Source organism: Carcharhinus amblyrhynchos, chromosome 8, assembly GCF_965287045.1.
Source record: "Carcharhinus amblyrhynchos chromosome 8, sCarAmb.v2.hapA, whole genome shotgun sequence".
Lineage (NCBI taxonomy): Eukaryota > Metazoa > Chordata > Chondrichthyes > Carcharhiniformes > Carcharhinidae > Carcharhinus > Carcharhinus amblyrhynchos.
The window spans coordinates 71,276,843-71,301,201 of record NC_137331.1 but is presented as its reverse complement, the minus strand read 5'-3'; the positions used below and the strand labels follow the sequence as shown (position 1 = coordinate 71,301,201).

General features: G+C 39.4%; 1 protein-coding gene across 2 annotated transcripts; it reads left to right on the top strand.

Moving 5' to 3' along the window:
- The first annotated feature begins 2,211 nt into the window (after positions 1-2,211).
- ube2v2 (ubiquitin-conjugating enzyme E2 variant 2) lies at positions 2,212-23,057 on the top strand. 2 transcript variants are annotated; one of them, XM_080194239.1, is made up of 4 exons: positions 2,212-2,290; positions 15,769-15,908; positions 16,773-16,898; positions 21,760-23,057. In XM_080194239.1, exons 1-4 carry the CDS (start codon positions 2,275-2,277, stop codon positions 21,904-21,906), a joined length of 429 nt encoding a protein of 142 aa, XP_080050365.1. In that variant the 5' UTR covers positions 2,212-2,274; the 3' UTR covers positions 21,907-23,057. The 2 variants fall into 2 exon arrangements, with proteins under 2 accessions (XP_080050365.1, XP_080050364.1); XM_080194238.1 differs by lacking the exon at positions 2,212-2,290 and adding an exon at positions 12,348-12,767.
- The last annotated feature ends 1,302 nt before the right edge of the window (positions 23,058-24,359 follow it).

Here is a 24,359-nt window from a genome sequence, read left to right as displayed (position 1 = left end):
TAGGAGACCTCCCTCAATGATTATGTTTAAACAGCACTCTTCTATGGAATTTTGCCTCTGCTTTTGTCAAGGCTTACTCCAAAATACAGGGACAATAAACTCCCAGGCTCTCTGATTCTGCCATGTATCAGAAGGCTATTGAGACTGAGTATTATCATTAAGTCTTAAAGATCACTACCTACCTTTTACTTTATTTCAATGGTTTTTAATAATGTGAGTGAAACTCCTTTTTCACCATGAAAGGTCATTGTTTGACTTCCACTCTTGTGTAAATATAAATGACCATTCATCATATGGTCAAAATTGCCTTTATTCAAAAACCAGGCAGTCTGCAGAACACTAACAACAGCGCCACAGTTGCAAAGAAAGGCTGTGTCATCTTGCCTTTTTAAGGCCCATGAAGCTTAAAGTCCTTTAAAAGCCCCCTCCAACCAGTTTAGAACAGCTGAGTTTGCCTGTAAGAAATTAGATACTGCTAACGACAGATATTGGGTTTGTCTATCTGGCTTGCAGAAATCTTTATGTTGGAGGAACCCTGCAGTTAATCTGGGTTTGACCCCAGCACAGAGTGGGAAAAGTTCCTTCTTCTGGACTCATGAACTGCTAACTGTTTGGTTTTAAGATTTGTAGAAATGCACCATTGCCCTTAATTGTATCTTTCTTGGGTGCACATTTTGTGATTGACATAGCAATAGATCTTTCCAAGATGACAATGTGAATAAGTACCTCCTGATGGCTTATAAATTGACCACACGCTAACTGGTGGGCGGTGGTTTGGGAACAGCCATCAGCCTTATCAGAAATAAGTTACGTTGTTTACAGATAGAAAGGACATTGGGGTTTCAGTCTATCTCTTTTCCCTGTCCATAACAGTTGCTTCAAGTCCGTATAAGATTTCCAACTAAATGGTATAACAGTTAATAAAATTACTTTGATTATATTTGTGTCAGCTGTTGGTCAGTTCTTAGCACTTTTGCCTCAGAACTTTAAAGTTCCACTCCAGAGACTTAAGCTCAAATTATGGTTGATACTTTAGTATAGTACTGAGGGAATGCTGCAGTGTTAGAGGTGCCATCATTTTGATGAGATGCTAAACTGAGGCCCCACCCAGTCTCTCAGGTGAAAGATTCAGTGACAGTATTTCAAAGAGAAGGAGGCATATTCCTGATGTCTTGGCTGATATTTATTCATCAATCAATATTATTTAAAAAAAGGATTATCACATTGATATTTGTGGGAGTCTGATGTGTGCAAATTGGATGTGACACTTACAAAATTACAATAGTGGCTACACTCAAAGTATACCATTGTAAAGTACTATGGTATGTCCTTGGTTAGTCAGTGTTGTGATAGAAATGCAAATTTTTTTTCTCATGTTTCATTACATCAGTTGTGCTACAACTGCCTTTCAGGTAAATATTTGTAGAGGATGATCATCAGGCATACCATGTATTTTATTAAAATGTGCAGTTTCAGCCTTATTAAGCTCTATACATGGCTCAAAATTGGGAAATGCCTTTGGAACAGATAGAGAGGTTGAGATGCGTGAAAGAAAACACTGAAAAAATGACACTGAGAAGTTTTGATGTTGTTACTAAGCATTAGGGAGTTTTACTCATACCATGCTTTCTAGTCCTACCGAACCTTGATGAAGCTTTGGTTCCCCATGACAGATTTGAGATAGATGGGACAATTTGGGCAGCACAGTGGTTAACACTGCTGCCTCAAAGTGCCAGGGACCCAATTTTGATTGCCAGATTGGGTCACTGTCTGTGCAGAGACTACACATTCTCCCCGCATCTGCGTGGGTTTCCTCTGGGTGCTCCAGTTTCCTCCCACAGTGCAGAAGACGTGCTGGTTTGGTGCATTAACCATGCTAGATTTTCCCTCAGTGGATGCAAATAGGCACTTGTGTGTGGCGGCTAGGGGGTTTTCACAGTGACTTCATTGCAGTGCCTTCTTGTGACACCAATGAGTAAACTTTAAACTATTTATGAAACATCCAGGGTAAGCACATGGTATTCAGGGCACAACCTATTCTGCATCATCCTCTCTTGGAGCTCCTTGGGTTATGTGACCACTGATGTAACAGTGGTACCATCACTGTCTCATTAACCCATTGCTCCCCAATCTTCTTGGCTGCACTACCACGGGAATTGCTCAGTGCGTTGCTCCGCATTGAGGCAGTTGCACATGCGCACACGGGTGGGAGCGCCGGGCCGGAAGTGACGCGCGGGCGGCGGTGTCGGCGCCGGTTCCTTGGGTCGGAGCAAGATGACAGGCTGCCGAGGTCCGAGTGAACGGGGAACAGTGAGAGGCAGTCCGGGTCCGGGAGGGCGGGGGAGCCCGGGGAAGGGGTCCTGGCCGGGTCGGAGTGAGCGGGTGTCTGGGGAGAGGGAAACGGGCTTACCCGGGCGGCGAGGCTGAGTTATCGAGAGAGAGAGCCGGGGGTTGGCTGCGGGGCGGGACGGTCTGTGTCAGCTTCAGGACTCCCCCGCGCTCGGCAGCCGCGGCCCGGCGCGAGGAGCAGGCCGGCTTTGAGGCGCTGTTTCCTGGCGTGAGCTCGGGCTCTTCGGCTGACTGAGGAACGGAAGTTGGCTGTTGTGTGTTTTGGCTGGTGTGCCGGAGACTCTTTTGTATCTGATCTGAAAATGTGGGCTGGGGAGGGAGGCTTTCCTGCTCCCATGTGTTTGTAATAAATACACAGCAGCCAACGTGTTAATGAGCCGAAAGCCCCTGCGTGTTTTGGCCTTTGCGTGTTCGGCTTACATGTCTTTCAGGCCACAAGTCTGAAAAATGTTTTCCGCGTTAAATCTCACGTCCTGTTGAGCGCTGCAGACTGCTTTGATAGGGCAGTTTTTTTGCTGCAAGGTGTGTTAGAGATCGAGTTTATTTACAAACTCCAGTGGCGACGTAATTTACAAATGCAGCTGTTGCAGAGAGGAAGTAACTGCATTATATTTAGCCTGAACACTTTCTTAGCTTCAATATTTCTAACTTTGCATAAGATTTTTCAAATATAGGAAGTTTGTGGATTGTAAGTGAATGTTTGATTGTATTACCGTCACAATCTTCCTCACTTTCTGCGTTTTTGTTGTGGGACGTTTTGTTACCAGCGTGTTGAGATTTATTGATAAAGAAGCATAATTCATGCAGAATTTGAACGGAAGTATAGCTCTGGTCAGAAATTAACGAGTTTTCAACAGTCCCATGAATTTCTAAGTTAATTCCGGTGTTTTTTAAATCGTTTTGAGAAATGTGCTTCGTAATATCATTTGCTTGGAGATATTTCTGCGCCAGCACATTTTCAGCATATCTAACTGTTTCCTGTTTCCATCACATCTCAAAATATGCTCTTCCTGCACAGTTGTCTTCGTGCAGTTTAGTAAATGACATGAAAGCTTCAATGTCACATTTGGGAGCAATTGCAATTTCTGTAACTTCATTTTATTGAAAGATCCTCGTTTGACTCCCCAACCCCCAAATAATGGGTTCAGAACATTAGTTTCAGCAGATAATTGTCACTTGCATCCTTCCATCTGCAAATCAAATACAAGAATGTAATTGAATACTTGTCACGATGCCGGGATTAGCAAAAAAGCTAAGTTGTGAACTGTTGCAGTTATAAAAGGCTAACGATGACTCCTTGATGATGGATTAAGTTAAAGAAAATGTTTTGTTAAACATTTTTTGCTGACGATTGACGTGTGTGCTGCATTTTGTGTCAAATGTAACAGGAAGTGATTATTTGTTGTCTTTAAGTTGGTTTTAGTGTTGACACTTGTTGCCACATCGTGGTGGTGTTTGCTGCCTTGATGATGTTGCCATTTGTCTCTCTCAGATAATTTAAATTCTTGATCTTAATTTTTGTTAATAAAAATGTTTTTGTGGGATTGTGATCTTACTATTTTCATGGAAAATTCATATGGAGGGTTAATTGATTTGCATTCAAATAGTGTATTTTGTAGCACTGAAATTACTGAAAAATTGAGATTGTAGAAAAAGATGTGAGCGTCAATAGCACAGAAGGAAAAAGTGATTTTGAAAAGGAAGGTTGAGAATTTGGGTACCATTTATCATTCGTTGAGTAGTATGGTACTTTAAATGGAGAACAGGACCTTAATTCTAATCTTGAAATTACTTTTAGATTAGATCAGTTATCTGGTCTCAGTGGATTGGAAGTTAGCAAATCGAACACTGCCATTCAAGAAAAGGAGAAAGTAAATGAGGAACTACAGGACAGTTAGCCTGATGAATCATTGGGAATTTACTGAAATCTAGTATCATGGAAGTCTTACCAATGCACCTTTAAAATTATAGAATGATCACACAATATCCAACATGGTTTCATAAGAACAAACTGACAAATTTATTAGTTTTTTTGAGGATGCAACCTGTAAGGTGGAGAAAGGATCAATTGTGTACTTAAATTTCCAAAAGATTAATACACAAGATAAAGGCTTATGGAGTTGGGAGTAATATGTTATTCTGGATAAGTGAGTAGTTAGTGGGCGGGAATCAAATAATAGGAATAATTGATGCTTTTTCTAGTTGACAGACTGTGACCAGTGGGGTGCCGCAAGATTGTGGTTGGGCCTCAGCTATTTTCAATCTGTAGTAATGACTTAGAGACCAAGTGTGATGTACCTGAGTGTGATAGTACAGAGCTAGGCAGGACTGTGAACTGACGAGGACACAGGCTGCAAAGGGACATAGATACAAGTGAGTGGATAACAAAATGGCAGATGGAATAAAATGTAGGAAAGTGAGAGATTATTTACTTTGCTGGTAAGAATAGGAAAGCAGATATTTTTCAAGCTGTGAAACTTGTAATGTTGATTTAGCCTTTATTGCAAGGCAGGGTGGAGGAAAAAAGTAGGCGAGTTTTTCTACAGCTGTACAGGACATTAATGAGACCACACCTAGAGACTGCGTACAGTTTTGATTTTATTTAGGGAGGGATATACTTGCATTGGATGCAGTTCAGAGAAGTTTTAATAGGTTGATTCCTGGGATGAAGGGATTCTCATGAGAAAAGGTTGAACAGTTTGAGCCTATGCTCCTTAATGTTTAGAGGAATAATCCTACTGAAAAATATAAGATTCTGAGGGATTTTGCATGGTGTACGCTGAGGATGTTTCTCTATTCAGGGGAATCTAGGACAACAGGACACTGTTTCAAAATAATGAATCTCCTATTTAAGAAGATGAAGAATTTCTTCCCTGGGATGTTAAACTTTAGATTTCTGTATCCCAGGGAACAGTGGAAACCTAGATCAATAAACATATTCAAGACTGAGTTAGACAGATTTTTGATCTCCAAGTGAATTCAGTTATGGGATCTGGTAGGGCACAGTTAGGTCAGCCACAATCATATTGAATGGCAGAGCAAGCTCGAGTGGCCTAATGGTCTATTCTGGCTCCAAGTTCCTACGCTCTTATATTCAGAAGAACTTGGATGTATTTGTACTTGGAGCACTAAGTTAGCATTCAAATAGAGCAAGTAATTCGGAGGCAAATTGTATGTTGTCATTTATTGCATGAATAAATAAGTCTTGCTACAATTGTACCAGATTTTGCTGAGGCTGCACTTGGAATACACAGGTGTCCCCATATTTAAAACATAATTTTTGTCAGTGGCGCAAATATTCACTAGATTATTCTGTGATCAGAGAATAAGTAAAGTGGACTGCTTCTCTGGAATATTCAATAATTTGAAAGAATGAGAGGCAATCTCATTGAAATATAGAAGATTTTGAAGGGACTTTGCAGGGTCGACAGGCTTCATCTGATTTGACAGTCTAGAAAGGAGGCAAACTTTAGGATAAGGGGTTAATCATTTCAGACTTGAATGAGAAATTTCTTCATTCAAAGGATTGTGGATGCTCTATTGCTAAAATGCATTTAAGAATATGAATATATTTAAGACCTGAGACAGATTTTTGGTTTCTCAAAGGATTGAAAGATATGATTAGGTAGAAATGTGGAGTTGAGGCTGGGGATCAGCCCTGATTATTGAATGCAGAACCAACTGTATGGTCTACTACTGCTCCAATTTATGTTCTTGTCAACGAGCATTGATGCATTGAATTGTGGCTTGAGATGTTGTGGAGAGTTCATGTTCTTAGTTGATCGGTGAATGCAAGTTTTAGAATTTGAACAATTCTGAACCATAAGAATGCTGATGGACTTGGAGGATAGAGTGGTGAGAAAGACTTGAAGCACTAAAGCATTGCAAAGGGAAAAAGATAAACTTAAATACAGAATCAAAAATATGGGGAGAAAGGGAAAATATTAATAATGAGGGTAGACAATGAATTAAGCAAGATAATAGAGAACCAAACAGTGCCAGTAACTATGCAAGACTTAGTGAACTTTGGTTGTACACCCTGCAAATGAGGTTAAAAGGTGATCTGATTGAGCGATTTGAAACAGTGAAGAGAATTGACGGCATTGGGTGCATAGTTTGATTATAAATCACCAAGTTCTCAAAACATAAATGCAGCATGATGGTGATTCATAAAAATACGATAATTTCTTAAAATACCTACTTTCAAAGTATCAAAGTGCAGAAATTTGAGTTAATAAGAGTAGCTGAAACTTTCTTAAACCCTGATCTCATCAGTCTTACCCAGCTTCAAGTGCCATTTTGGAAATTTTACTTGACTGATCAAGAACAGAGTTTTCACTTTTACTTCTCTCCAGTTTACTGCTTGTTCTCTGATCTGCAGAATCACTTTGAAAATTTGTTACATGAAAGGTGCCATGTAAATGAATTCACCTGTCATTTTTGTGAATTTAGATATTTAAAAATTGTATATTAATGTACAATGTAATCTATAATAAAATAGTCTTTATCTGGATTATGCTAATTTTACAGAAATCATTTGGGATGCCTCACTTGCCTTCAGAATTTCTGTTGTGTTATGTTGCGTTGTGTTTTCATCTACTTTGTTTAAAAATTGATTGTTTTGCTAAATTAGGTGGGTATGTTTGTCAACACTTGAGTTCTTTTTGAAAAAGAAAATGATCAAATAGCTAATTGGTTAATCATAAATGACTGAAGCTTTGATAGTTGAAAGCATTAATAGTTTTGGCACGTGGGTGATAATTCTGAATCCAGGAAGGTAATTTACTGATGTGGCAGCATCCGTCTGATTTTGCCAGCCTCTGTTTCTTGTAATTTTCCTGCACAATTAGCTTCTATGATTGTGACTTTTCTTGGAGATTATTGTGTGTGATGCTGTTTGATTATTTAGAAGAATGAGTGGAGTTGGATGGAGTCCCCTCCTATTTTTTTTCTATATTGATGATCATCTCTACATGGCAATGCAGCTGAGGTTAGGAATGTGGAGTAGGAAAGGAACTTCCTGTTGGTGCTGTCAATTATAATTTGACACAGTTTTCTACTGCCCTTGTACTAAATTAGTTGGAGAAGTCTTCAGTTTGATGCTGCTGCATATTTAGAGAAAAGGCTTACTTTTGATTGACTTGCAAGCTTTCTTACTTTGTCGATCTGTTTCTTCCATAAAATTTCAGATTCATAGTAACATTTATGTAGTAGAAATGCTTGAACTTTATGGTTCTGTGGCTGCTCAATGTAATTGGGCAGCCAAAATAATTGACTTTTTGGGATTTTCACTTTTCTGGTTGGGCAAATCTATTACTTAAAGTTGATCAACAGCAGAGGATTTCTTCTCTCCAACCTCATCACTGATGTTGTTTCTTTGGGTATTGTTTACTTTCTGTTGTCAGCCTAAGTTAGCATCCTTTGTGTGAATCTAACCAAGAAAGTTATGTCAAAATAACATGGTCCTATATTTCTCCGCTTCTTTCAAACATCCCTTCCCATTTTTGTGGTTCCTGATTGACATTGGTGCCAAATTAGGCATGTTTTTGTGGCAAAGCTCATTTTGAAGTATTTGTCCAATCTTGGAAGATACTTCAATTTAAAATAAACTCAAACTTCATGTATTTAATGTTAGTAGAAGCTGATGTAACTGTTAAGACAATGTTTGGTATGCTTATTCAAAATTTCGATCATATCTTTCCATTTAAATCTGAGAACAGGGAGGGACAGGTTCTCTGCCAAGGGCCCTTTTCTTCTTTTGTCTCCTTGATTATATATCTTTTTGCAACCCTTTCCTGATTTTTTGTTTTGGTAAGCATCACTTTCCTATGTTGCAGTTTATTTCCATCAATTGACAGTTTTTCATTATTTCACCCAAATGAGTCATGTTGGTAGTTGCCTTGATTCACATGTCAGTAATAATTAAGTGCAGTTTTTTTATACCTCTGTATCATCCATCATTAAAGCAAAACGTATCTGATGCACAACATAAACCCAATAGCTAGAACACTAATTTAAAAGTAACAAGACAGCATATCGAAGACAGGGAACTACTACACAAAATAAACACTGGCTCAATTTGATTTATTATTGTTACATGTTTGCGGTGAAAAGTATTGTTTCTTGTGCGCTACGCAGACAGCACACCATTCAGAGAAGGAAATGAGAGAGTGCAGAATGTCATGCTACAGTCATAGGTAGGGTATGGAGAAAGATCAACTTAATGCAAGGTAGGTACATTGAAAAGTCTGATGGCAGCAGGGAAGAAGCGGTTTTTGAGTCAGCTGGTATGTGACTTCAGACTTATCTCTTTTTCCCAACGGAAGAAAATGGAAGAATATTTCTGGGGTGCGTGGGGTCCTTAATTATGCTGGCTGCTTTGCCAAGGCAGTGGGAAATGTGGACTGAGTCAATGGATGGAGGCTGGTTTGAGTCCTATGTTTTACTTGAGTCAAGAAGTACAAAATGCCTGTGACAACAGAATGGGATCAAGAAGGCATTTTATCCTACCATTGCCAAAGTTGCTGTCTTGAAATCAGCAGATGGTGACGTACTGACCTACAGAAGTAAACCAACATACTGCTGCAGTACACTTTACTATATGCTGCACGTTGTGAGACGGACATCTTCAAGTTCCCTTGACGCTGTCCCACCACTTCCTGTCATGGTTGAGTTAGATTAAGAACCCTCATCACTTGAGCTTGAACAGGACATTGATTTCTTAGCAAGCAGGAAAACACTCACCAGGGATGGAGCTCCAGCTAAATTGCTCAAGCAAGCAAAGTCCCATTTAAAGTCACACCTCTATTCCACAGGGCACAGGTAATGCAATCATCATGTTATGGAAAAACTAATGTGACAAAGGAGATGGCAACAACTATAAGAAAATCTTACTTTGTGTCTCTCAGAAGGTTTTTGCTTGGTTTATGCTCAAAAGTTTCCATCTACTTGGATTATGTGCCAGCAGTTCTACAGTGAATATCATGATATCCATACATCTGCTACAAGGAAGTACAGGGAACATGATCTGCATCATTACTTTACTTTTGTAGGTCTCACTAAAGTACCATCAGTGAGACAGGACTACAAAAATTTGGAAAGAAATTTGCTCTCCATAAAAGTTTATTAGCTTTTTTCATTCACTGTACATTTTGACAGCACCACTTCTGACTTGTTTCAGGGTGAAGAATGGGGTGGAAAAAGGCTCTGTCCTAGTCCACACTTTGGTATTCTCTATGCTCCTGACCTTTGCCTTCCTTTTAGACATAGAATGAATTTAAATGCATACTAGGTCAGACAGCTACAATCTGCCCAGACTGAAAGCAAAAACAAAAATACAACATAGTCTGGTCAGCAATTCCTCTACTTTGCCGATGTCATGTTAGTTGTCCATGTGGAAAATCAGCTACAGAGACTCTTAGATTGTTTGTTTCTTTCTTAACATAAGCATCAAGAAAATGGCAATTGTGAAACTACCCCACCCCTAATATATTTGCATAGCCATCATACATAGATGGAAGGATGCCACTGCTGATGGAATAGTTGCAGGATTATATTTTTACCTAGATTGATGCCATGATTTAAAAATTCACATCCTGGCTTTAAGTTCCTTTTATGGCGCTTGGCCTTCTCTATTTCTAATCTCTTTCAGACCCACAAATCATCCTTTTGAGCATTCCTGATTTTAGTCAATTAATTGCCTAGGCCCTAAGATGTGGAATTCCCTCACTGCATTTTTCAATCTTATTTTCCTCTGAAGACACTCCTTAAAATCTACCTCCCTGATGGGTTTTGGCCATGTGATGTAATGGCCCTGTGAATGCCCTGGAATGTGTTATTAGATTAAAAGTGTAATATAAACTATTGTAGTGATTGATGTTGAAGACCACCGCTCTTGTAGAAGGTAGGGAATTCTGGAAATTTAAAACCAATGCAACCACCATCTGTGGCCATCTCTTTTAAAATGTTATGGTACAGACCAGCGAGTTCAGGGGTTTTGTTGGCTTTTAGTCTTGTTAATTTCTCTAGTACTATTTCTTGATACTATTATTGCTGTTATGATTGGCATCTGTCCATCTTGAGTGATAATGGAAGGTGCCACTTCCTACTTGTGTATTGAACTCTGTTTGTTGTGGTTGTAGAGGCCAATTCGTGAGTAGCAGTCACTTCCACAGCTGGCACAGATGCCCTTTAAATTCCTAATTTTCACCTTGGTCCTTTACTACATCCAGTTTTGTTTCATCTCCTATCATGAAGACAGATACAAGTATTTGTTTAATATCTCTGCAATTTCCTTATTCTCTATTATAACTTCGCCTTTTTTTGCATCTGAGGGATCGAAATCTTTTACTCTGCTCTAGTGATGCTTCTTAACTCCGTTTTAATAGAGTACCCATGTTGCACTAATTTGCCTTCACGCCTCCTGCTTTAGCTGTGCATGTAGCCTGTGTTTGTCATTTTGACACTAAATAGGGATTGAGAAGTGTGTGTATACAAGCAAAACACCTGATTTAAAGGAGTTGTGGTTTGTTTTGCTTCTCACTGCAGAGTTGTCTTGAATTACAGACTCTTGGCATATTTTAATTCCAACAGAAATATTGAGCAGTTAGAACTGCCTTTGAATGCTCTTGTAAAACATCACTCTTGTAAAACTGTCAAAACATGAGCGGAGGTTGTACAGTTGGTTGATATAGGCAATGTTGAATAAAGGGCAGGCTCGTGCAACTCTTATGAAAATTACAAACTATGAATATTCCAGGATAAAACAGTCTGTTATTTTGATTTTGGCTTGGGAGGCAGCGAGGTGTGTTACGAGATTTGGTTTCTACAGGCTAGGGACAGAAGATGTAACCTGGAATTCTACTGCAGATGACACATTCCTTACAGATATATGGGCACTGTGCAAGGACAGAAACCATATCGTCTCTGGCTGATCAGTCTGCCTTTAGAGTTCCAAAATGACTGTGGTGCTTGGAACTCCACTGCTATCTGGAAAGAAGGATTAAGCTTTGACTGAAATGAATATTAAAAAACAATGTGGCTCCATAACTTCCTCAAAAGTAGAAAAATTAGGCAAATTAAAAGAATTTGCAAACATTTTTATAGTATATCTTTGCAGGAAGCATAGAACCATTGAATCCCTGCTGTGCAGAAAGAGGCCATTCAGCTTATTGAATCTGCACTGACTCTCTGAAAGAGCATCCCACTAGGCCCTGGCCTCTCCCCGTAACCCTGCACACTTGCCGTGGCTAATCCACCTAATCTATGCATGCCTGAGCACAAAAGGGCAATCTAGCATGGCCAATCTATCTAATTTGCACATCTTTGGACTGTGGGAGAAAACTGGATGAAACCATGCAGATACTGCAAATTCCACACAGTCATCCAAGGCCGGAACATGAACTATGTCCCTGGTGCTGTGTGGCAGCAGTGTTACCCACTATATGGATAAAATAAATGGGCATAGAAAAAATCCCAAATAATCAAGGAATAACAAACGACATGAATTATTTTTGTGTTTATGGAGGAGATTTTAGGCAGTATCTCCAGCATAGAATTCCAGGGAGGATGGTCCACCGAGGCAATACTTGATTACATCAAATTTCAGGCCAAGTGTTAAGGATAATAGAATGAGATAATTAAGTTAGGGCAAGGCTTCAGGTCCAACCTTGGATTTACTGTGAAGCATGGGAAGCTTGGAGGAAATTTTCATGATTAACTTGATCAATGAAGTGCCAGTAATATATACATGATTGCCCTAAACTTTGAAACAGGAAAGATGCTCAGGAATGTATAGACATTTGTATTGAAGAGAAAAACTGAATACTGTAGATTATGGAAATTTGACATCGAAATAAACGCTAGAAATACTCAGATCAGGCCGTTTCCATGGAGAAAGAACCACCTTTTCTGGTACTAACAAGAGGTCATTGCCCCTGATTTCACAGTTTTCTTATTGTCAACTCATTCCATCTGCAAAGATCTGGTGAACTCTGGTGTGGATTTCACCTTTCCCGATGTTATTTTAATTCTGGCAGCAATAGCGGAGCCCTGATGTTCGGTAACTGTGATGTTATCAAGCAGGCAAAGTCTGGAACTGCACTGAATAATTCTTCCCGACAGCAAACCAGAAAGAAACAAGCATTGTTTATGATCTTTCAGAAAATTAAATTTAGATTAATGGCGTAACTGGAATATCATTAACAGACTTTTACGACTGGCCCTTTGGGTTAGTGTGCTGCCATGCATCTTAGACCATTGTTCACAAATGTGAAACTAGTTTTTGAGGACCAGGTATGTTCAGTAATTACAACTTTGTATGCTGTACAGGTATTTTGTGGCACAGTGGGATAGCATCTCTGCCTATGAATCAGATGCTTTGAGTTCAAGTCCCACTCCAGGACTGGATGGCCAAACAGGTTCAGAATTAATCTGCAAATCCTTCCTGCACATGCCAATGCACAGTTGTAAGAACAAGAGAGATTCCTGGTCAGCCATATAATAGAAAGCTGGAGCCGTTACCATCACTATCTATAGCTCTGGGCTATAACATGCATGCTTCTTGGACCCCATGATTGAAGTGTAACACACCACCACCATGCTATTAAATACCCACTTACACTTTATTCAACAGGTCTTAACTTTTTTTTAAGGATTTTCACAGCAAAAGTAGCACAAGGGGAAGTTACATCCTGTGGGTGATTGGAGATCACTAAAAACGATGACTAGATGTCCGTGTTTAACCGTGAATGTGTGGATTGCAAAGGTTGCTGTCAATTTCAACATAATGATAGTGACTGCTGCCGGTTTCACCATCATTATAACCCCAAAATCCAGACTGTAAACTTCCTGGCTGACAGGCGTTCCAATATCATCTTTATTCAAATTTAAACAACTTTATTTAGTTTCTAAAATGAGTTTATAGCAGTTTTAGCTCATTGATATTTAAGAAACAAATATTAATTCATATATGCATTAATATTTCATTGTTTCTTAAATGAGAGCTTTCCTGTTTGTCTCTCACATGACCATACCACTCCTCTGGGGGCTTTTAATGGCCAACCCTTACTACTTCGTTGGAGTCGAGGGTTGAGACATAAGTGCTGATGACGGTCGCATATTGGTTATGGCTGAGCTGCAGCTGAAGTGTGAAGAGTTTTAAGTTCTGGGAATGCATCCAAGATTCCATTCCAGATGGCAAAAACCAACTCTGTGGGCATGGAGGTCACTGTTAGTCTTTCCATTACAAGGTATATTCCCCCTGTTGTTTCATCAGTTGCCCCTCCCCAGGAAGGCAGGTGTCACCGAGGGCAGTTTGCAATCTTGATAGCTCAAGTGATACGATTGCAGTTCTGTTTTCTAGATAGTTGCTCTTGAGATTGTCCAGAAGTGTAATAACATTCCAAGCTTCAAAATTTGAAGTTTTCTTTATTTGACTACAAAGTTGCAAACCATAGGGTGTGGTTCCCTAACTAAGAGAAAGTGGGGCGGCCTTTTTTCTTAAGGAAACCTTTGCCGCTTCAGAAAGGCGAAGTCAAGCTAATGACACCTGATTAATAGAACTTGTATAGTGGTTAATGTAATAAAATGTCCCAAGTGGTGTTATAAAACAAAATTTAACAGTCATTTGAAGCAATATTAAGTCAAAAGCTTGTTCAAATTAGTAGGTTTTAAGGACTGCTTTAAAAGGAGAATAAAGGTAGAGAGATAGTGGCTTAGGGAATTGGAGAGTTTAGGCTGTATCAGCTGAAGGAGCAATAAAATTAAAGATATCCAGGAGGCTAGAATAAAGAACATGGATGTCTCTGGGGATAGTGTGGTTGGAGGACATCATACACAGGGACCAATGAGGGCATGGAGGAATTTGAAAATAAGGATAATATGTTATTAAAATTGAGGTGTTGCTTAACCCAGTGCACTCAGTGTTAGTTGGCACGGGGCACAATATTTAGCACTACTGCCTCACAGCACCAGGGACCTGGGTTCGATTACTGGCTTGAGTGATGCTGCATAGATTTTCTCCAGGTGCTCTAGTTTCTTCCCACAGCGCAAAAATATGTTTGTTAGGTTGATTGGCTGTGCTAAATTGCTTGTTAGTGTTAGGGGGTTGTCAGGGGAATTAGGAGGGCAAATATGTGGTGTTGCGGGCATTGGCCTGAGTGGGATTGTTGTTGATGCAGGTTCAATGGGCCAAATGACCACCTACTGCACTACAGGGTTTCTGTGATTCTAAGTCAGTGAGCGCAAGGCTGATGGGCAAATGGGACTTGGTCTAAGTAAAGACACAGGTATTAGACCTTTGGATGACCTACCTTCTGTAAACTTGAGAATGAGTGTGTTCAGGAGGGGCCCATTGGAATAGTTTATTTGGTAGTGTCACAAGTAGGCTTACATTAACACTACAATGAAGTTACTGTGAAAATCCTCTGGTTGCCACAGTTAGGTGCTTGTTTGAGTACACTGAGGAGAATATAACATGGCCAATATATCCAACCAGCATGTCTTCCAGATTGTAGGACGAAACTGGTGTACCCAGAGGAAACCCACGCAGACAAGGGGAGAATGTGCAGACTCTGCAAAGACAGTGACCCAAGCCAGGAATTGAACCAGATCCTTAGCATTGTGAAGCAATGCAATGGCTAACCATTGTGCTGCCCACAAATATAGATAACAGAATGGTAGTCCAATCTTGTGGTAACAAAGGCATGGATGAGGGTTTTATCAGCAGATAAACTGAGGCATGGTAGATTTGGATGATACAGATCTGGATAAAGCTGGTATTAGACATGGTATGAATGTGATTGGTAGCTAAGGGGCAAATACTAGACAAAGGTTGTGAACAGGGATGGAGTCATTGTTGAGGGCGCAAAACACCACCCACGGTAAGCAGAGAAAACACACCATTTTAGTAATATGTGTGGGATTATGTGAAATCCACCCTGAAAATTATCTTTCTGTGATAGGTCATGCCTCCTAAGTATTACACTCTCAGACTGAAATGGGTTTCAGTGGTTATTACTTAATAGAACATCTCATGAAACTACTAGATTTTTAGGTTCTGTAAGATTTATTACAAATTCTTAGTACGTATTGCTGGGAGTACTTTCTATATTTGTATATTTTATGGAACAATGTCAACACATTCAGCAACAAAAGATAGATAAAATAAAGCAAGAATTCCTTTTTATATTAATAGTTGAAATTCAATTTTCATTAAGCCAATTGTAAACACTTTTATTTGGTTAAAATTTGCAGACCAAACTTGAATTGCATAGTTTGTCCTGTTGTATTTGAAGGATATTTTTAATTTGATGTAAAAGGGAAGACAGTTCTGGTCTTACGATGGAATTTTCTTCGGTCGCAGATCTTGATGTTGGCTTATCGTGCAACAACTAACTAATTTTTTAATATGTTGGACAGTTCCTCGCAATTTTTGTTTGCTGGAAGAGCTTGAAGAAGGCCAGAAAGGTGTAGGTGATGGGACTGTGAGCTGGGGTCTCGAGGATGATGAAGACATGACACTCACACGATGGACAGGAATGATTATTGGGCCACCCAGGGTCAGTAAATTAGCAAATTAATGTAGAGATTTGAACATACAAAATGCTATTGTGCAGATGTTCTGTCTTTGTGCTATACCTTGAAGAGAAAATTATTCATGTTTTTCCACTTTCCTGTGTTGCCACCAATTTTGCTGTAATTATTAAAAGGGACCCTTTCCAAAATACCTGTGAACTGCAAAAAGTGATTGTATGGTCATGCTATGTCATATCTTAATGCTTGTGTTGTATTGATATCTTAAGCCAATGGGTAGAAAGTTCAAGATATATATTTGCTGTTTTATAGAAGTCTTTGGGGCCCGTGAAGTGAAGGACATGCTGAAGGAAGTTTGTCCTTGCCCTGAAAAACCATTTTTTTTTCACACAGGATGCCTTTTTTGTGTTTTATGGTAGATCGACATGTTCTCAGGTAGCTTTCTTGTAAATGCTGGAGCATTGATGCTGGGTATGGGGTTTTGATTCACCACAGCAACAGGAAAGCATCCAAGTTGCTTGAATCTGTAAGGCTGTCTGTTATCTGTCAAACTATCTTTACTTGCATTAAGTAGTCCATCAGTACTGCTGAGCTATTTCTTCATATAGGGGAAAGAAAGATCTAATGGGTAAACTAATGATAAAAGGAAGATTAGAGTCCTTGATTCTTGCTCCTTTTGTTACTCAGGTTTGTTGGTATGGGTTGTCAGTGTGAAGTTTGAAGCGGGTTCCAAATGAGCAGTTATAACCTACTGTCTTGCTTTTTGAATTGCATTCAGATGCAGTTGAAACTTGATGCAAAAGCCTTTCAGGATCATGCTTTGTATGTCTGCACTGTTATTTTAGCATCTGTCATATGAAATATTACAACTTTTAATGTTCTTTTTTCAGACTTGTTTTGAAAACCGAATATACAGCCTGAAAATAGAGTGTGGAAGTAAATATCCAGATGTAGCTCCAACTGTTAGATTTGTAACAAAAATAAATATGAATGGAATAAATAATTCCAATGGACTGGTGAGTAAATTATTATCTGGTGATTGGCATGTTGGTAGTCTAAGATGTTTTCATCTTTTGCCTTTCCCTTTTCTCCTGACTTCTGACTTGCCTCTTCTTTTTACCTTTAATTGAGTTTTGCTTATGATGCACCAAGAATTTATGTAGGTGATTAACATGTATGTTTATCAGTTTTAAAGATCAGCTGTTTAGAGTACATAAGGGAAAGTGAGATTGACTTTAAATAGGGTGAAACAGTTGCCATTGTTGGAAGCATCGAGAACCAGAGGGTGCAGATTTAGGGTAAGTTGGTGAAACAAGCAAAAATGATGAGAAAAAAACATTTTTCACAGAGCAGGTGGTGGTTAGAGTCTGGAATGTAATGCTTGATATTGTTGTGGAGGCAGGTTCAACACAGTAAGAAGTCTCTCAACACCAGGTTAAAGTCCAACAGGTTTATTTGATAGTAAGAGCATAAGAACATAAGAAATAGGAGCAGGAGTAGGTCTTCGAGCCTGCCCCGCCATTCAGTAAGATCATGGCTGATCTGTCGTGGCTCAGTTCCACATTCCCGCCCTCTCCTCATAACCCTTAATCCCCTCGCTTATCAAAAACCCATCAACCCGCGTCTTAAAAATATTTAGCGAGGCAGCCTCCACCACCTCAACGGGCAGAGAATTCCAGAGATTCACCACCCTTTGAGTGAAGGAGTTCCTCCTCAACTCCGTTCTAAACCGCCCCCCCCTTTATCTTGAGACTGTGCCCCCTAGTCCTACTGTCCTTTCTGAGCGGGAAGAGTCTCTCCACCTCTATCCTATCCATCCCATTCATCATCTTATACATCTCAATGAGACCTCCCCTCATTCTTCTAAACTCTAATGAGTACAAGCCTAGTTTATTCAGCCTCTCCTCATAGCTCAACCCCCTCCACTCCGGTATCAGCCTAGTAAACGTCCTGTGCACTCCCTCCAAGGCCAAAACATCCTTGCGTAAGTGCGGCGACCAAAACTGCACACAGTACTCCAGCTGCGGCCTCACCAGTGCCCTATACAGCCGCAGCAAGACCTCCTACTTTTATATTCAATCCCCCTCGCTATGAAGGCCAGCATCCCATTAGCCTTCCTGACCACCTGCTGGCTGGGTTTTTGCGACTCATGCACAAGGACCCCGAGGTCCCTCTGCACCGTCGCCTGCTGCAGTTTTTCGCCACGTAAGTAATAGTCCTTCCTACCATTATTCCTACCAAAGTGGACCACCTCGCACTTGCCAACATTAAGTTTCATTTGCCAGTTCCTGGCCCATTCGCCCAGCCTATCTAGATCCTTTTGCAGACTCTCCACACCCTCTGCGCAATTTGCCGTTCCACCAATCTTGGTGTCATCAGCAAATTTTTACACCATACACTCGGTTCCCTCCTCCAGATCATCTATGTAAATGGTAAATAGCTGAGGCCCCAGCACCGACCCCTGGGGCACTCCACTAGTCACCAACCGCCAATCCGAATAGCACCCATTAACCCCCATTCTCTGCCTCCTATTTGACAACCAATCCTCTATCCATGCTAACACCCTACCCCCAACTCCATGCCCCCTTACCTTCTGCAATAACCTCTTGTGAGGTACCTTGTCAAATGCCTTCTGAAAATCAAGAAAGACCACATCCACCGGCTCTCCTCTATCCACCACCCTCGACACATCCTCATAAAACTCCAATAAATTTGTCAGACACGACTTCCCCTTAACGAAACCGTGCTGCGTCTGCTCTGTCAAGCAATTCCCCTCAAGATGCCTCGCTATTTCCTCCTTGATGACGGATTCTAATATTTTACCTACAACAGGAATAGCAAATCCACAAGCTTTCGGGGTTTGTCCCTTTGTCAGGTGAGTGACATCGCCACATCATGAGGCAGGTTCAATCCAGACATCCAAAATGGAACGTAGATGATTATTTGAAAACGATCAACGTATAGGGTTATGGGGCGAAGCTAGGTGAAATGCCCACTGAGAGCTGGTGCAGACAGGATGGGCTGAATGGCCTGCACTGTAACAATTCTGACTGACTCCTGAGTTCTTCCCAACTAATTTGACAAACTTTTTAAGTATTCGGTAGTGCCCAGTGATTCAACTTTGAGTGGAATAGCAGTGATATTATGTGCTGGGTGATGCTGTATAATTCTTTGCTTTTGTTGTATTTCTTACATCCTTCCAGCAGCCACCCCCTACCCCCCATTAAATATCACCTTGGTTCAAATGGAAGTGTTTGCATCTGATTTAGATTCAACCCTCATTCCAGTAATTGAATAAATAATCAAGCTGGCATTCCACTGCAGTATGCTGAAAGTGCTGCAATGTTAGATTTGCCATATCTGTGTGGATTGTCCAAACAAGGATCCGGGTAAATATTTAAGAATCCAACTATATGTGAAAATCAGGTTCTTGTTCCTGACTAATATTCTTCTCTCAGTCTACAGCACCAAAAAAGGTTATTGGTAATTTGATTTATTGATGCTTGGGATATTGTGGTGCATCAGCATTTATCTACATAAATCACTACACATCAAAAATGTGTGTGAAGTAGATGAGATTTTGAGAAATCAATATTCTATAAGTTTGTCTTTCCAGCATTATATCACCAAGTATTTTGGGGTAGGGGAATGCTGATGCACAGAAAACAATTGCAGAAGTTATTTTTGGAAAACTAATAATTCATTCACTGATATTGTTATGCATGTTTTTGGGTAATCAGGAAAATGGGGAGCTAATGCACAGTCACAGAGGAAGTAGTACAAGGAAGCAAATTTGTCTTTTCCATTTCGCTTCCTGTTTGTCTCGTTGGTATAATTGTAATTAGTAGCACATTATTTTGGGATTTGAAAAGACAAACTTCTGCCATCTCGCATTACAATCCACTGGGCTTTGTATAATATGTATTAATGACCTGATTTGGACGTACAGGACATAATTTCAAAATTTGCAGGTGACACAAAACTTTGAAGGTGCTGTGAACTGTGATAAGGTTAGTGATAGACTTTAAGAGGACAGAGGCTGATGGAATGAAAGAAATGAAATGGAATGAGCAGATTAAATTTATGCAGAGAAGTGTGAAGTTAATACATTTTGCTCAGAAGAATGCAGCAAAGCAAGAGTATAATTCTAAAGGGAGTGCAGGAACAGAAGAGATCTAGGATTGTATGTACACAGATCATTGAAGATGGTGGAACACATTGAGTAAATGTTTAAAAGGCATATGGGATCTGAGCTTCATAAATCAAAATGTAGAGGATAAAAACAAGGCTGTTATGTTGTCTCCACTTCAGGGCACTGGTATTTTAGGCAATGTGTGAAAGCTTCAAGATGAAAATATAGGGAGAATGCTGGAGAATGGCATTGAGATATAGGATCAGTCATGGTCATGTTGAATAGCAGAGAAGGCTCGAAGGGCCGAATGGCATACTCCTAACGCTCCTATTTTCTGTTTCTAGAATGGTTTCTGAGATTATTTATTTGTGCAAATAAATTTGAGAAGCTGGGTTTGTTCTCCTTAGATTTAGAAGAAATGTGGTAGAAGTTTTCGACATCATGAAAGATCTAAACAGAACAGATAGAGAGAAACTTTCTATTATCCCCTCATAGAGGGGACTCTAAAGTTTTTGGCAAATGAAGTAATGGCGGCATGAAGAAGAACTTTTTTTACACAGCATGTGGTTAGGATCTGGAATGCACTGCCTGCATATGTTAGAGGCCAACTCATTTGTGGTTTTCAAAAGTGAATTGATAAGCACCTATGGAAACAAAATGTGGGAGTTAGTGGAGGTGGAGATGGAAAACGGGGTGCAGGATGGTTGGTGTGACCAGCTGAGTTCTTACAGACACAACGGGTACAATAACCTCTCATGCTGTACCCATTCCATGATTCTGTATGTTGCTGCATCATTTTGATTTCCGCATTCTCATCAAATCACGTTCCTCTGAGGAAAGATCACCAGTGTGAACCTAATATTAGGATTAAAATTTGGATCAAATGATATTGATTTTGCACCCTATTGATAAATTGCAATTCCTTGATTAATCTACCTTATGGTAATCTGTGAACAAGTTTTGAGTGTAGTACACAAGTTTAAATTACTTCTCATGCTGACAATTTCAGAAATTGGGTATCTACAGTAAGGATTTGGAATAATTACAGAAGCTTATTTGAATATGTCACAGCAGACAACATGGTGGATGTTAATTCTGTGTAGTAAGATTTAATTTTGAAGTTTTGACAGTTGGCAGAACTAAAATAGGAATGTATTTTCAATAGAAATTTTAATTAATTTTAGCTAAATTTATGAATATTTGATCAGAAAATTTTCCTTTTAGAATCCTAATTCAGAAAAAATACCTGGAACTAGATTTTAAAATACTGAAGATTTTGTGATCCCCACACAGTTTATAATTTCACTTCCCATCCCCCAGTCGTCACTTCCGTTGGTTAAAGCAGTTACAGAACTCTGGCAAGCTTTCGTTGTTGAAAATCTTGTCACAGCTGTCAAGGATAAATTTAAATTTGCTGACTCTAGGATACTTTACCTTGAACAGTGATCTTGTGCATGATTGATGGTTGGCTAATTTAAAAGACCCGTAAGAAGTTTCTCAACACCTGGTTAAAGTCCAACAGGTTTATTTGTAGCTTATTTGGCTGCCCCCTTCATCAGATGACATCAGGTCACCTGATGAAGGGGCAGCACTCCAAAAGCTTGCGATGCCAAATAAACCTGCTGGATTTTAACCTGGTCTTGTGAGACTTCTTACTGTCCAACACCGGCATCTCCACGTTTTTTTAAAAAGAAAACTTAGAATTGTACTCGCGCATTTTACATGACTTTTTTTTCCCCTTGCAGGTGGATTCACGTAGCATACCAGTTCTATCTAAGTGGCAAAATTCCTATAGTATTAAGGCTGTACTTCAAGACCTACGACGTATGATGACATGCAAAGAGAATGTGAAGATTTCACAGCCCCCTGAAGGACAAACTTACAGCAATTAATTTTAATGGATCCAAAACTTTCTCTCTCTCAAAAACCTCACTTCCTATTCATGTCTTGTCAATATTCCTCAATACTAAATGCCCACAAAAAAAATGACCCGGATATCTGTAAATCTTGAAATGTATGCCCACAATAATGTTTCGAGCCACGATAAATCCAATAGTGGTGCAGAGTAACTTATTTTCTCTTATCAAGGCAATGATGATATCGGTGATCTAAAAGCCATTTGGAATCTTGGCTTTTACTTGGATGGGGGGGAGGGGTAAAGATGAGGGAGTGAAACCAAGACATTTATTGCCTGATTATAGCAGATATATATGTTACACAAGATTATTGGTTAATAAAGGCAGTAGTTGGTGTATATAATGGCATGCTCTGAAACTTCTCGATGAAAAAGAGCTGTATTAAAAGAAAATTTTAGGTTGTTGTGTATGTTATGCAAACTAAACTCATTCAATAAGAATTGTTGGAAGTTTTTGCTCATTATTTTGCTGCATCGTGGTGCAGATTAATTGTAATGTCAGTGTGTTGAGGATTGTTTTAATATTTGTATTTATGAAAATGACTTTTTGTTCAGCAGCTCTTGTGTATCAAGTAATATTGCGTTTGTTTACAGTCTGGTTCTACCAAAACACGCATTTAGAATTTGCGAGAAAAGAATATCGGTGTGTAGTTAGGACTTCCTAAAATTAAAGCTAGTCTTGAAGATGTGAATAAGATACAGCGAGATGCTCTTCGTTTCCGTCTCTGAATTGGATAATTATTGTTTCACCAAATGCATTTAAAAAAAAATTAGTGGTAAAATCATTCAGGTGGTCACAGCTTAGGAATTTTTTATTGATTTCAATAAAAAACTTAATCCTCACTTTTCAAAAGCGTTTTCTTTCTGGAGGGCAAAATGACTTGGCTGATACACTTGGCTGTCAAATTTTCCCTTTTAGAATGCCATAGAATAATGATAAATGTTTGACTAAAAGCTGCTAATGATCCTGTCAAAAGATAATCAGGTAGAGTATAACTATCTGAAGTTTACTTTGTCTCGTGAGAGTATCTCACAAATTTGCTGTAATTGATAAAGACTGTTTCCCATTCAAGTTTATGAAAAAACTTAAGGTGGGTGTATTCATTTAATAAACAGTAAAGTTCAAAATGGTCTTCATCTTTTTTTTAACCGACCTTGGTGATTTTGCCACTAGTAGTTTTGATTTTACTCTTAAAAGAATGTACTTCAGAACTTGATCTATTATTTTGTCGTCTTGTCATGTTGACCAGCTTCTCAGAAAATACATCATTGACCAGAGATTTAGACTGACCTGGTATAGTACTACATGCAAAATATTTGCACACTGATATGTCAAGGGAGGCTTTTAGGACTGACTTGTACTGCAATGTACCTGCCTCAGAACTGGTGGGAATTATTCTAAGGATCATATCTTTGCTAGTCAGTAAGTTTAGGGCTGACCAATAATTAAATGACTTGAATATACTCTATCCAAAAATGCTTTACAGTGATAAATTAGCTTGAAGTATAGTCACCTTCTCAAATGCAATTAAAATTTGGACATTAAGTGCAGGCCTTGCTAGCAATACCAAGAGTGATGCTTTTGGGAAAAAAACTGCACTGGCAACTAAGTTTGGAATGCAGATTCCAGAAACAGCAGCAAGGCCAAATAGGTGGTTGGAGGCAGCAAGGTGACACGAGGTGTCTTACGGCGTTAAAAACCCGGGTTCGATTCTGGGCTTGGGTCACTGTGAGGAGCCTGTGCGTTCCCCCCCACATCTGCATGGGTTTCCTCCGGGTGCTCCAGTTTCCTTCCACAATCCGAAAGATGTGCTGGTTAGGTGCATTGGCTATGCTAAAATTCCCCCTCAAACCCAAACAGACACTGGAATGTGGCGATTTGGGGATTTTTCACAGTAACTTCATTGCAATGTTAATGTAATCCTACTTGTGACACTGATTAAACTTTAAAAACTTTAAAAATATTTCTGTATTTGAGCAACTTCATTACATACATTGTATTTACAGAACATAAGTACGCCATTTGGCCCAACATATCCATGCAGGTGTTTATGCTGCACATTGGCTTACTCCTACCCTCTGAGTCCCATCAAAATATCCTGTTCCTTTCTCTCCTTTAAATCATTTTTGCCATTCCTTGTTCAGTATTCAAATCTCTCTGGGTAAAGAAGTTGCCTAAATTCCCTATTGATTTATTTGTGACTTTTACAATACTAATTCTGGCCTTGCCCCAAATGGCAGCAACTTATGAAAAGATCTTGCCAGATCTATTCACCCCTCCCCCACTTTCTTTTCAAAGAATTGCTTCCAAAGTATTCGATCTTTCTTGTTGGGTTCAATTCTGATATAAATCTATTTTGCATTTTCTGTGCCATTTTTAAAAAAGATTGACATGGAGACCAGACCTGTTCAGTGTTAAAATCAAGGTTT